Source organism: Gigantopelta aegis, chromosome 9, assembly GCF_016097555.1.
Source record: "Gigantopelta aegis isolate Gae_Host chromosome 9, Gae_host_genome, whole genome shotgun sequence".
In the NCBI taxonomy this organism is placed as follows: domain Eukaryota; kingdom Metazoa; phylum Mollusca; class Gastropoda; order Neomphalida; family Peltospiridae; genus Gigantopelta; species Gigantopelta aegis.
The window spans coordinates 10,709,053-10,721,971 of record NC_054707.1 but is presented as its reverse complement, the minus strand read 5'-3'; the positions used below and the strand labels follow the sequence as shown (position 1 = coordinate 10,721,971).

Sequence of the window (12,919 nt, the reverse complement as noted above, 5' to 3'; positions counted from 1 at the left end):
TTAGCTAGCCTGTCTTTGTTTTTAAAAAAATAAGTTAGTGGCATTAAAAAACAAAATTACATCACCCATGCTGTGTTATTGAGACAATTATATACACATTTAGTGCTGTCGTTGTCAAAGGTGTGCAAACAGTGGTTTAATTGGTGAAACGAAAAGTTGTAGAATTCATGTAGTTAGGATTTTTAAAAGTGTTTTTACACATTAAGTATATAGTCAAAGTTGACATTTTTACCTGGGTACCACTTTAATAGATTACAGCCAGTGCTCCACAACTGATGTAACAAAGGCTGTGGTGTGTACTATCCTGTCTCTGGGATGGTGCATATATAAAAGATCCCTTGCTGCTAATCAAAAAGAGTAGCCCATGAAGTGGCAACAGCGGGTTTCCTCTCACAATATCTGTGTGGTTCTTAACCATATGTCTGACGCCATATAACTGTAAATAAAATGTGTTGAGTGCGTCGTTAAATAAAACATTTCCTTCCTTCTTTCCTTCCACTTTAATAGTTAATATTTTGACTTGACATTTTTTCCAGTGACATTTTGTCCTACATCCGTTAATTATAAAGATATGGTTATAGGGATTAATTTTATGTGATTCCCTAACAACAGATGTGTCAGGGCCACAATAAATGTATTCATAATAACAAATCATTGAAAATGTAAACAAATCATTGAAAATGTAAACAAATATCCGCCATCTTGGATTGTAGTAAACACACAAACAGGAAGATGTTGTTCACGGGCGATCACAGTTATACAATAAATTAAAACATCTAAATTTTGTCATGTACTGCAAGAGTAATAAATTAAATATAATTACCTCACAAAAATAAATACTTGCAATAACGACAACAACACTATTTTTCATTGATTAAATGCGGTATCGCTACTTTTTCACTTTGCCACTGAATAAAACATAAAGTGGCAAGTAACATGAGTTCTATATTTGTTATAAAGTTTTATCAATGTATTTTATACCTATTACAAGTACTGGTATTCTTCCAATATTAAACAATAAATGTTTTATAGACGTTAACTAACATGTGCTTTTCAAACCTTGCATTTGGCAATGGTGTAACAGATGTGAGTGGCGCTACCAGTCTTCCGGTGCGGTCTCTACTTAGAAGGCTGGATGTGGAAAATAAAGTGGGGCGACAGATTGTGAAAAGTGGCACAGTCCCCCTCCCCCATAACAGACTGGTGGCAAGAACACTGGATTATAGACCAATAAATGCATTGACATGGCCAAGACTATTGGACGGGGGTGGGGGGGGGGGGGGAGAGTACACAAACAAACCCCCACTGTAGTAAATCCTTTTCTCCTGTCACACTGAAAATATGCAGTTCTTAACGCACAGTCAGTATGTGTAAAATACATTAAGACTTTTACAGTTTAACAACTCAGAGCATTAGCATGGATAATTTTCAACTTCTGTGGTGACATTTAACTTACAAAAAAAAGAAAGTTACATGTTGATGACCAATGTAAATGCTACAAGAAGAAAGTTGTTTAGTATTGATAATAAAAATCCATTTTAACATCAGTAGCTGAATAATTCAAAATTGATGTATGTTAATGTTAAAAATTATTTGTCATTTTAGGATTTCAGAAAGGTGCCGATGAAGGAATGCCAGGTTTATCCATTTTTAGGTGAGTTTTTCAAACACTGTCACACTAAGCAGATACTGAATTTGTTGACGCTAACTACATCGCTGCACTTTGCATGGTTTTGAACGTGTTGTAAATCTATCATGGGAATTACTATGAATAAGTGCATATGTAATTTGATACATCTACATTTGTCCTCAACACAAAAAAATAAAATAAGACCGGAAATTGGGCTATAAGTTTTCATAACCCAGCAAGCGATAGATCAGCCAAAAATATAAACGTTTGCAGGGCTACCTCTGAGTGAGCAAAATGTTTCACCAAATTATTTTTAAAGATGCAAAACTCACAGGTATTTTCCAACAAAATACCAGTTATTACTTGACTTTTTTTCACCAAATTAAAAAAAAATTGACCAATTTGGCAAGTCGCACAGCTAGCCCTACGTGTTACTGTATTGGCCTACACAGACATTATGGGAATAAATTGTTTATTTTTATTTCAGCTTGCTGTGGCAGTAGTCGTGGAGAATATCGGAACATCTCATCAGTGTTCAGCAGTTTGTATCTCCGCACCAGTCATCACTGAACATGTTGTTGGTTCCCAGTGGTTTACAGATCTTGTGCCATCACAAAAAAGAACTGAAATACTGTGGAACAGTTATAAAATGTTCTATTATCTCATGGTTGTTTGTCTTTTCATATTAAAACATAAACTAAAATACGGATACTTAAATATCTCTGTTGTTCCTTTTGTATATATTTGCCAGAATACTTTGAATGTGCAGTACCTGCCATATTTATCATGGATTTGTTCATGCTGGGGTTCATTCAATATACTACTACCAGTTCTTCATGTTTTACATTATCGTTGATACACTTTCTATTCCTATATCATATGGGGCAGGGTGGAAAGGTAAGAGTAATGAAATAAAGAAATGTTTTAATCAACGATGCACTCAACATATTTTTATTTACAGATATATGGCATCAAACATGGTTAAGGACCACATAGAGGAAACCTGTTAACAAGATGCCATTGGCTACTCTTTCTTTCTTTTTTTCCCCCCTTTTTCTTTGGCGAAGATCTTTTTTATGTACTATACCACCGACAGGATGCCCAACATACCAGTACCACTGCATGTGTTATAATGTGGAGCATTGGCTGGAAAAGGGGGCCCAATGTACGACTGAGAGTAGAACCAGATTAAAGTGTAAACATACACCCTGTTTATGCAGAACCAGTATGATTTTCAGTGTAAAACTTGTGCTTTAGCTACACCTAGAATAAAATAACTAGAATGACGATAAAAAAAAAAAAATTAAAGGTCGTAGTGATATTCATTAAGACTTCTCCCCTATGTCCAACATATTCATGATGAAATAGTGCTTGTGATTGAGATCCAATATTTTGAGGGCATTTTTAATTTCATAAAAGTATTCACAAAATAAAACGGGGAGGAAGAGGATGTGCATACCAATGCCATCACCTCCTCCCCTTCACCACCCCCTGTGACCATGACAAAAAAGATTCTTCAGGACAAAAATTATCTGACCTGCCAATATGTTGTTAAGGACATTATGCTTTCACTTTTAATTTACCCCCGGTACACAGAATGTCAATGATGTTCCCTTGACAGTAATATTCCAATTTATTATTTTTAATCCACTCCCCTTTCCTTTCCTTTCTCTCCTTGAACTTCCATCTCATTTCTTCCCGAGCTGGAAGCTCCTATCTTTCAACATCCTTCGCTGTCCACTTCCACATTCCAGTCCTTTTTTCTCCAACCACTTGTCTCTTGTGGCTATCACCGACCTCGGTGGCGTTGTGGCAGGCCATCGGTCTACAGGCTGGTAGGTACTGGGTTCGGATCCCAGTCGAGGCATGGGATTTTTAATCCAGATACCGACTCCAAACCCTGAGTGAGTACTTCGCAAGGCTTAATGGGTAGGTGTAAACCACTTGCACCGACCAGTGATCCATAACTGGTTCAACAAAGGCCATGGTTTGTGCTATCCTGCCTGTGGGAAGCGCAAATAAAAGATCCCTTGCTGCCTGTTGTAAAAGAGTAGCCTATGTGGCAACAGTGGGTTTCCTCTGAAAAACAGTGGCAGAATGACCACATGTTTGACGTCCAATAGCCGATGATAAGATAAAAAATCAATGTGCTCTAGCGGCGGCGTTAAATAAAACAAACTTCTTTCTTGTGGCTATCAGTTCCACATGCCTGCCATTTGACATCAGCTTTAGCCGTGAGCTTAGTCTGACCACTTCTGAGTGTTCAGTAGTTATTTCTGGGATTGTTAAGGTAGTACTATACCAAATAACTTCCGGCTGGGTCAAAGTTCGAGGTGCACCGAACTTTTGATAGAGAAGTGAACACAAGTCCTGTGATTGGTTATAAATGTGAGTGTGTTGGTTGTAAAAAATAATAGTTTCATCTGGGTAAAATAAATGTGCAATTTTATTTCATCTAGTACCAATGTGTCAAGTAGCCTTGTGCTTGAAACATGTATGGGGTACCTGTAAAAAAAAGTACTCAAATTTTGTGCGAAACTAGGGTAGTCATAGACGCTACCCGTTATCTCAGAAACGAGCAGCTTGACCCCCATTTTTTTCTGATTCACTTTAAGTGTAAGGGGTGGTAGTATTTATATCCGTGGCGTTTATGTCGGTTGATACGTTGCAGGTAGGAGTTTTAGCCGCATATGTTACTATTGTTGTCTATGGGATTTGATTTGGTAGTATACACCCTATTAAGAGGCACTTGTAACTTCTTCAAATTCACTTCACTGACATTTTTTATACAATATATATTTTTCAATTTGCAGTTTATCTTTTATTATATTTTGAAGTGCCTCAACATTTAGTCCGGACTTCTGAATTTTCATTCTATAAATGTAATATTTTACATTAATAATTAAACAATTAATAAATCTGTATTTTTGATTTGTAAGTCCGAACAAAACTATATTTTTGTCCAATGAGATGTCTTCACCTTTGGCTTGTAACCAAGAAGTTTGGAGACCTTGGCAAATTTTCTTCGAAACTAATGGTTATAGTTTGGAAATCTGACTTCTTTACTCTTTATTTAAAAATTGTTTTTATCTTTCTTGACTGTAATTTTCTCTCTTATTTTTTATTTGCCCATATGAAACCTGTAATGTAAAGGTATTGTATATTGGTTATTTTTAATAGAGGTTATTCACGTCACATCATTTTGCTTCCCTTGTTGAGAATAACCTCTATACATACATATTTATATATGTACATGCACGGATTTGTCCAGGATTTTTCACCTGGGTCCCATTGGGAATTTTCAATGCCCGTTTCTTTTGGGAGGGGGACCTTTTTGGGTACCAGAGAATGTCTGGATAGATCCCTGACATATAGGCCTATATGTAATTATATTATAGACTCATACTGTAAGTAATGACTTCAAGGTCCCCAACCCTGACATTACCAAATGGTTTCTGGGGTAAGAAAAAAAAAAAAGGCACTTGTAACCACCTACTATCGGCGATCGTTAGTGTCGTGTGTCAGACCAGCAATCTAATTAAAATTAGCTCCACTATTACATGTGGATCTAAAGACAGCCAGTTGGAGCTCATGTCCACCAATCAAAACCTTACTTGCAGAATCCTGCCAGTGATTTAAAAATAATTTGAAAACATTCCGAATTATCCTGAGGGTATACGACATGTTTCGTGTGAATTACGAATGCCTTAAAACATGTTTTATTTTATAAAATAAATAATTTGTAATGTAAAACTGAAGACTGATTTAGGTTTTTTTTATTTTATAAATAAATAAATAAATTTTAATGTAAAATTGAAGACTGATAACCCACCCCGTACGTATTGGTATGGTTCGCTGTACTGCGGCCACTAAAATAGACTCGCCCGATTTTTTAGAATTTGTATACTCCCAAATAACGTTATAAAAGGCGAAGTGTGATTGGTCAATATTTAAATTATTATTTACAGACGAAATGTTACCTGGACATTGGGGACTACGCAGTGTTGTTAGTTTTAAATCACTGGCAGGATTCTGCAAGTAAGGTTTTGATTGGTGGACATGAGCTCCAACTGGCTGTCTTTAGATCCACATGTAATAGTGGAGCTAATTTTAATTAGATTGTCAGACCAGCTTTATTAGGACAAGAATGCCAGGTGTGTGCAGGGGCAGAGACAGGGTCGAAACAGATTGAAATCGTGGGAGAAATTGGAATGTTTTTCATATTGAGATAATAAGATGATAGGCAGAGGGTGATAGATAAGACAGATGAATGAAAGTGTGAGCCAGCTTTGACGGGATTTGAATCACTGTCGTCAGATTGATTGTCCTGCAGCTTATCCACTAGACCATTGAACTCACTTGATATTCTAAAGTTATTCGATGTTAATTAGTACATAATATTGTCAATTATATTCATTGTGATGTTCATGTAATTTATGTATATTTAAGTTAGTGTGCTATATAATATACACGGGAGTCGGAAGATGCTGACAGGCTGGAGGGGCTAACTTGGGAGGGGATACATAATCTTTATAGCTGAAGGAAGAGGGGCGACAGTGGATGGCATAATTTACCCATCGTCAGTCACATCACAAATTATGGACAAAACCCCCCAAACATTTAAAATGCAGATTGTGGCAAACTATAATGACACTAGCTTATCATTATTCGAGTCAATAATATTTTAATCCACCGTAATATAGGCCTTATCATCAAAGAACAGGATTTATAAATATTTAATACGCATGCGCATATCTATTATGAGCAGGTTGGGTTGCATTTTATCATGGATCCAAAATCTAAATCGACACCGGGAAAATGAAAATGGCTGCTGGGACAGCAGTAGCTGTGATTAGAAGGAATAGTCCTGGCACTAAATCGCAGGTTTACTGTCACTTAATCTTATTTATCTAAATTTTAATATTAGAACTCTATGTAGACAAATGGTTCCAATTGTTCATCATCCCAAATTTGTTGCAGAAAAATATTTAGGATCAATGTTCGTGGCTTTGTTCTAAATCGATCAAAAGTCGTGGTACTTGAAGCTATTAAATACTGTACACATTGAACTATCTGGGCTAATATCTTAATAAATGTAATAAACTAGTTTGATCAAGTAGTTCTTGTACTTCCCATACAAAAACCTGTTGATGTGAGATTATTATTATTATTATTTAAATGATGTAAGCTTTGAATCTTATCGTAAATTAAGATAATGAAGACTTTCCAAATCTACCTTTAGTGATTCATTTAATAATTTATATTTTGACATTAGGGGATCACACACACACACACGTCTTTTTTGTTCTTCGTATATCTTGAAATCTTTATTAAAATAATATTAAAACTTTGATGGTTCAGCAAAACCGGAACTGCCAGTGAATATCGGACCGATAATCATAACATCTTCGGTTCAATTCAAAGACAAACCTGCGTGTATTTCGTACAAACGTTTTGTAATCAAAATAAGGAGTATGTCTTTCCACAAAGTCTATCAACACACAACAACATGGTAACCACCAACCTCTCCCCAACCCCCACCCCATTTTTTTTTTTTTTGCTTTTCGTTTTTTTTTTTTCTCTCGAAGAGTGTGGTGCTGCACGGCCGTCCTCCTTTAATTTTCACACAGCGAGAACACTGTTAACAAAATCTTATTCAACATAAGACCAAAACATTATTTGAAAACAAAAAATGAACTTTGGTAAAAATGGATAGTGCACTGTGCAGTGTTGTGCATTGTCTTCGGAAAGTGAGGGCATAAATGATAATACAATTAAAAGGGTTCACTCAAATCTGGTAGTAATCATAAGTTACAGTGTACATATGTCCAAAACTGAAGTACACTTGCTTGTCTGGGTGGGTGAGTGTTGATAAGTTGATGTAGTTAATTATATAATATCAGCATCCTGATATTAAAAGTAGTTTGTTGAAATATAATTAAAGAACCATTAATTTTGACATGTTCATTTGTTTGTACCGGTATCAAAAAGTGTCCGTTTAAGACAGGTGGCCACTTTATACAGATCAGTTTATGCTTTCAGTGTCACTATATTAGATGATCAAGGGAAGGAAGGAAATGGTTTATTTAACGATGCACTCAACACATTTTATTTACGGTTATATGGTGTCGGACACAGATATTGAGAAAGGAAACCCGCTGTTGCCACCTCATGGGCTGCTCTTTTCGATTAGCAGCAAGGGATCTTTTATATGTACCATCCCATAGACAGGATAGCACATACCACAGCCTTTCTTACACCAGTTGTGGAGCACTGGCTGGAACGAGAAATAGCCCAATGGGTGCACTGACGAGGATCGATCCCAAACCAACCGCGCATCTAGCGAGCGCTTTACCACTGGGCTACGTCCCGCCCCCAGATAATGAAGGGATAATAAAAATGTGGCCTCTTACAGGTGGTGGCTAGGGCAGGTTTTAGTATGTGTGTGTGTGTAATAGTTCGGCAAAACATTACATTATTACTGGGGTTTTTTTTTTCAGAACTGGTGCAAATGGGAAGATGAATCATTTGAAGAAATGGACAGCACTCTAGCTGTCCAGCAGGTACAGTTAACTAAAACAATTGGGGATCTTTTTTTTGTAAGTTTTCGCTTATTATTATAAAATAGTTTACGCCTTGGTCCAAATTTGATGCCTCCACCCCTATACGTGCAACAAAACATTTTAGTTTTTGTTTAGGGAAGTGAAGAAAAAAAAGTTTTATTTAACGACGCACATTTTATTAAGAGTTATATATAATAAATATGGCGTCAGACATATGGTTAAGGACCACACAGATTTTGAGAGGAAACCCGCTGTCACCACTTCATGGGCTACTCTTTCCAATTAGCAGCAAGGGATCTTTTATTTGCGCTTCCCACAGGCAGGATAGCACAAACCATGGCCTTTGTTGAACCAATTATGGATCACTAGTCGGTGCAAGTGGTTTACACCTACCCATTGAGCCTTGCGGAGCACTCACTCGGGGTTTGGAGTCGGTATCTGGATTGAAAATCCCATGCCTCGACTGGGATCCAAACCCAGTACCTACCAGCCTGTTGACCGATGGCCTAACCACGACGCCGATAGGGAAGTGAAGAAGTGTTGTTGAGTTTCGGTTAGCATTAATTAGAAAAATTACCTTTTTTACTGATTACTAGTATAAAATCGTTGAGTAAAGATTTTGTTTTTACTTTTAGATTTATTTTTAAATTGTGTTATTTTGATTTCAGTTCATTCAGCAGGCAATACGCAAAGATTTCACCAATGTTGATGAGATTCTTACTCCACCAGAAGGGCAGGATGAAGGAGTCTGGAAGTACGAACATCTCAGGTAGTTGCTTAATTCATGATGCACACAAAAGTTACCACTAAAAAAGTTTAAACTGATAATTGATAGAATTTAATTTTTATTGTGTTTTGTTTTTCTCTGATGATTAAGTGATAACTGTTTTATACTTTCAGACAGTTCTGTATGGAGCTAAATGGATTGGCTGTTAAACTGCAGGTAGGATGACAATTGCACTTCACAGATGTACCTATTTGCTAAGTACTGTTGATGAACTACCAAAAGGATTTAATATACACCTGTGTTTAGACCGTAGTAAAATAAAACTTAAGATTTTCATGCCTGCCCACTGTCTTTATCTTGGCGAAAATGGTTTGTTTGTCTTTATACATGTGTGGTGCTTGATGTGCAGTATTTTCAATGTCCAGAAAATAAAAAATAAAAAATACAATTTTACCCCCCTCAGTAATTTTTTAAAAACCTGAATGAGTCTAGTATTTATTTTGTTACAGCTTTAGTTAGAAATGTGGGTTTTTTTACCATCTAAAGTGATAGGCAGACTTTTGATATTTAATTACAGAAACCTAGATGGTTTAAAAGTTGTATTTAATTATTATGTAACAGATAAATCTGCCTCCTCTCAGGAGATTCGAACCAACTGTGAACTGAACTGTGTCCACTGAACTAGTTTAAAATATTAGGACTATTTTTTTTTTAGCATTGCTACAATTCTAAGTTGTATAATAATATGTTTTGTGTTTGAATCCAGCAAAGTGACTGTAATCCTGAGAACTGTACGCAGATGACGGCAACAGAACAGTGGATTTTCCTGTGTGCCGCTCACAAGACGCCTAAAGAGGTGAGTGTAAAATGTTTTGATGGGTGTGTGTGCAAGATGAAGCACTGTGGTAAAGTACTTGCCTGAGGTCTAGTCCGTCTATAATCCATTTTTATTGGTGGGCTCATTGGGTATTTCTTGTTCCAACTCCACAACTGGTGTAACAAAGGTTATGGTATGTTCTATCCTGTCTTTGTTTGATGATACTTATAAAAGATCTCTTGCTGCTAATCAACAAGAGTAACCCATGGCATGGTGGCAGTGGGTTCCCCTCTCTCATTACCTTTGTGGTCTGCCAGCATAATATAGTAATTAAATGGGTTGCAGGGTTGCAAATTTTGAAAGAAGTTGGCGAATTTTATTTTAGTTTGGCGAAATAATTTCATGTAATAATTGAATTTTTTTTAGGAAATAACTGACAATTTCAGAAATGTTTTGAGTTTAATAAACAATTTGGTGAATTGTTTTGCTCATCCAGAGCTAGTGCACAATTAATTTTTCTCAGCTGCACATAATGACACTTGGTGGTAATTTGACTGAGGCAGGATCTGGCTCAGTCGGTAGAGCTGGCCTGAAGTGCTTGAATTGTAGGATAAAAACCCCACATACGCAACACAATGGGTATATCAAAGGCTGTGGTATGTACTATCCTGTCCAGGAAAGTGCAATCATAAGATCCCTTGCTGTAGCTGGTTTCCTCGAAGACTATGTAAAAAAAATGACCAAATGTTTGACATCAATAGCCGATGATTAATAAATCAATGTGTTCTGGTGGTGTCGTTAAACAAAATAAACTTTAACTTTGGTGGTAAAGTTCTTGCTTGATGTACAATGGCATATGCTGTCTCGTGTGTGAGAAAGTACACATAAAAAATCCCTTGGTAGGAATATAGTCTTATGTGTCGGAAGCAGGTTGGCTCTCTCTCAATCTCCAACGCCATATAGCCGTAAATAAAATGTATTGAGTGCATCATTAAATAATACATTTCCTTCTCTCTGAAATCAAATCAAATCAAATGTAGACAGAGGGTCAAAATAACAATATGTGAGACTACAAACAGCCTTATTTCAAACTGCTTCTGTTCCGGGTCAGAGACAGGATCCGGGATGGACATGCCTGAAACCCTACTGGTATAGGGTCATGGTCAAACTCTGCTGATGTGCATCTGTTGTTGATTTTCAGTGTCCAGCGATAGACTACACTCGGCACACACTAGATGGCGCTGCCTGTCTTCTCAACAGTAACAAATACTTCCCTAGTCGGTGAGTGTATCGTGCCTACCTCCTTGTTCAGCATTTTTTTCACAATTATTCCAGTTTGACTTGACCAAAAAAAAAAAGGACTGGAAATAAAAAAAATTCTGTTTTTATGTGCAATTTATAAAGAAAACAGCAGTACTTACAAATAGTGAAGAATGTTGTCTGCTCATAAAATCTGATGTTATATTTTCTGTAAGTTTACATTAATTAGTTACACAAAGTAAAGTTAAATAATCTTAAGAAAAAACTAGCAACTAATTGCTAATGATTATGTAATATTGTTATATTAATCCAAGGTTTCTGCCAGAGGGTAAAATGGTTATGGAGACATACCCAGATTTTTTGGCACATTTAAAAAAAAAAAGTTAAACCTTTGACAAAATTAATTACTCTTTATCATTAATGTATGATTTTTTTAACCCTAACCCTAAACTTAACCCATTTTCTTTCTGGGGGAGGCCTCTCATACTGTGTTGCATTCAATTCTATTGTCATACCCCAAAACAATTTCTGGCAGAAACACTGTAATCCCTTTCAAAATTTAATCTATTATTTTATTATGATGTACTGTTTTGTTATTGTAGTTATTTTGTTACAGTGTACCGTCGTTTTATTACAATGTACTGTTATTTTATTATGCAATATTGTTATTTTATTAGTGTAAGCATCAAGGAATCCTCTGTGGCCAAGCTGGGATCAGTGTGTCGTAGAGTGTACAGAATATTTTCTCATGCGTACTTTCATCACAGAGGTCTGTTCGATGAATATGAGGTTTGTAGTCAATAAATACGATTAATTGAGTTGTTTTAGTTGTCAGTTTAATTTTTATTAAATCCTGGAAGTTGTAAATGTCTGCTCTGGTATTTAGAATTATGGTATGGAAAATTAAAAGTATTTAATAAAACAATGTCCATCTAAAATAACTGGCTACAAGTGTCAAAACATGTTGCCGATTGCAAATCTTTTAAGAAATACTATACACTCGCCATGTATAAAAATTGAATGGAATTACTTTTCATTTTGAAATAATTAACTTTTTAATTTGTGTTTTTCAACAGAATGAAACCTACCTGTGTCGGAGATTCACTCAGTTTGTCACCAAGTACAGCCTGATGTCTAAAGACAATCTTATTGTTCCCATTCTGGAGCTGTCTTCCATCGAGGGTGAAAGTGAGGCGTGAAGCTTTGATCATCTTGATCTGTTACTGGGCAGAACAACCTTCTACAGGTGGACTAAACAGAAGCAGGGAAACATCACTACACTAGTTTTTATGCTTCACCTTACACAAAATGGTCACATTGGGAAACAACCAAATTGTTTTTGAACGTTACTGTTGTTAAATGCAGATCTTGGTGAATTCGCATCCCGTTGTCATAAGTCTGTTTGAATTGCACTGCGAGATTGCAGTCTCCAGAGTTTGGTGAATTAGGCCCCTGGTGTTTCTGTTTGTTAAGTCAGCATGATCCACAGAGAAGTGTGTGCGAAGCTGTTAGTTATTATCGTGTACGTCTGAATTGTGGCACCAGCTCTTTAAAAGAACCAACTAGCTCTTCAAACCTGCTGGGGAATGTCATCTTACATGGACACAATCGGAACCAGATTGTTATCAACAGTGATGCAATAACTATTGTGTAGGCAATTTTTGGCATGCTTTTGTTCAGGCACTCCTGACGTGGGCACAACTTTGGACTTTGCTATATCTTTTCATTCGAGCTCATCATCATGTCTGTATTCTATATTATTCTAGTTGACCTTATTTATCCGATATAAAAGTCAAACCAGCATGACATTGTTATGTATTCTCTGTACTGTATTTATTCTCTGTACTGTATTTATTGTATTGTAGTACCGAGTAAATAATCAACTCATGTATGGTCGTTGTTGTTTTTTTAATTACTTCTCC

General features: G+C 36.3%; 1 protein-coding gene across 2 annotated transcripts; it reads left to right on the top strand.

Moving 5' to 3' along the window:
- The first annotated feature begins 5,628 nt into the window (after positions 1-5,628).
- Positions 5,629-12,885, top strand: LOC121381854 (MOB-like protein phocein). Of its 2 annotated transcripts, none has more exons than XM_041511225.1 (8): positions 5,629-5,668; positions 8,131-8,193; positions 8,862-8,962; positions 9,094-9,136; positions 9,687-9,776; positions 10,939-11,018; positions 11,675-11,786; positions 12,074-12,885. In XM_041511225.1, exons 2-8 carry the CDS (start codon positions 8,167-8,169, stop codon positions 12,194-12,196), a joined length of 576 nt encoding a protein of 191 aa, XP_041367159.1. In that variant the 5' UTR covers positions 5,629-5,668; positions 8,131-8,166; the 3' UTR covers positions 12,197-12,885. The 2 variants fall into 2 exon arrangements, with proteins under 2 accessions (XP_041367159.1, XP_041367158.1); XM_041511224.1 differs by lacking the exon at positions 5,629-5,668 and adding an exon at positions 6,404-6,514.
- The last annotated feature ends 34 nt before the right edge of the window (positions 12,886-12,919 follow it).

Coding starts and splice junctions, on each gene's coding strand:
- LOC121381854 (XM_041511224.1), top strand. CDS start 6,449: ATGAAAATGGCTGCTGGGACAGCAGTAGCTGTGATTAGAAGGAATAGT. Junction 6,515..8,130: donor GTCCTGGCACTAAATCGCAG/GTTTACTGTCAC, acceptor TTTTTTTTTCAG/AACTGGTGCAAATGGGAAGA. Junction 11,019..11,674: donor AACAAATACTTCCCTAGTCG/GTGAGTGTATCG, acceptor TTATTTTATTAG/TGTAAGCATCAAGGAATCCT.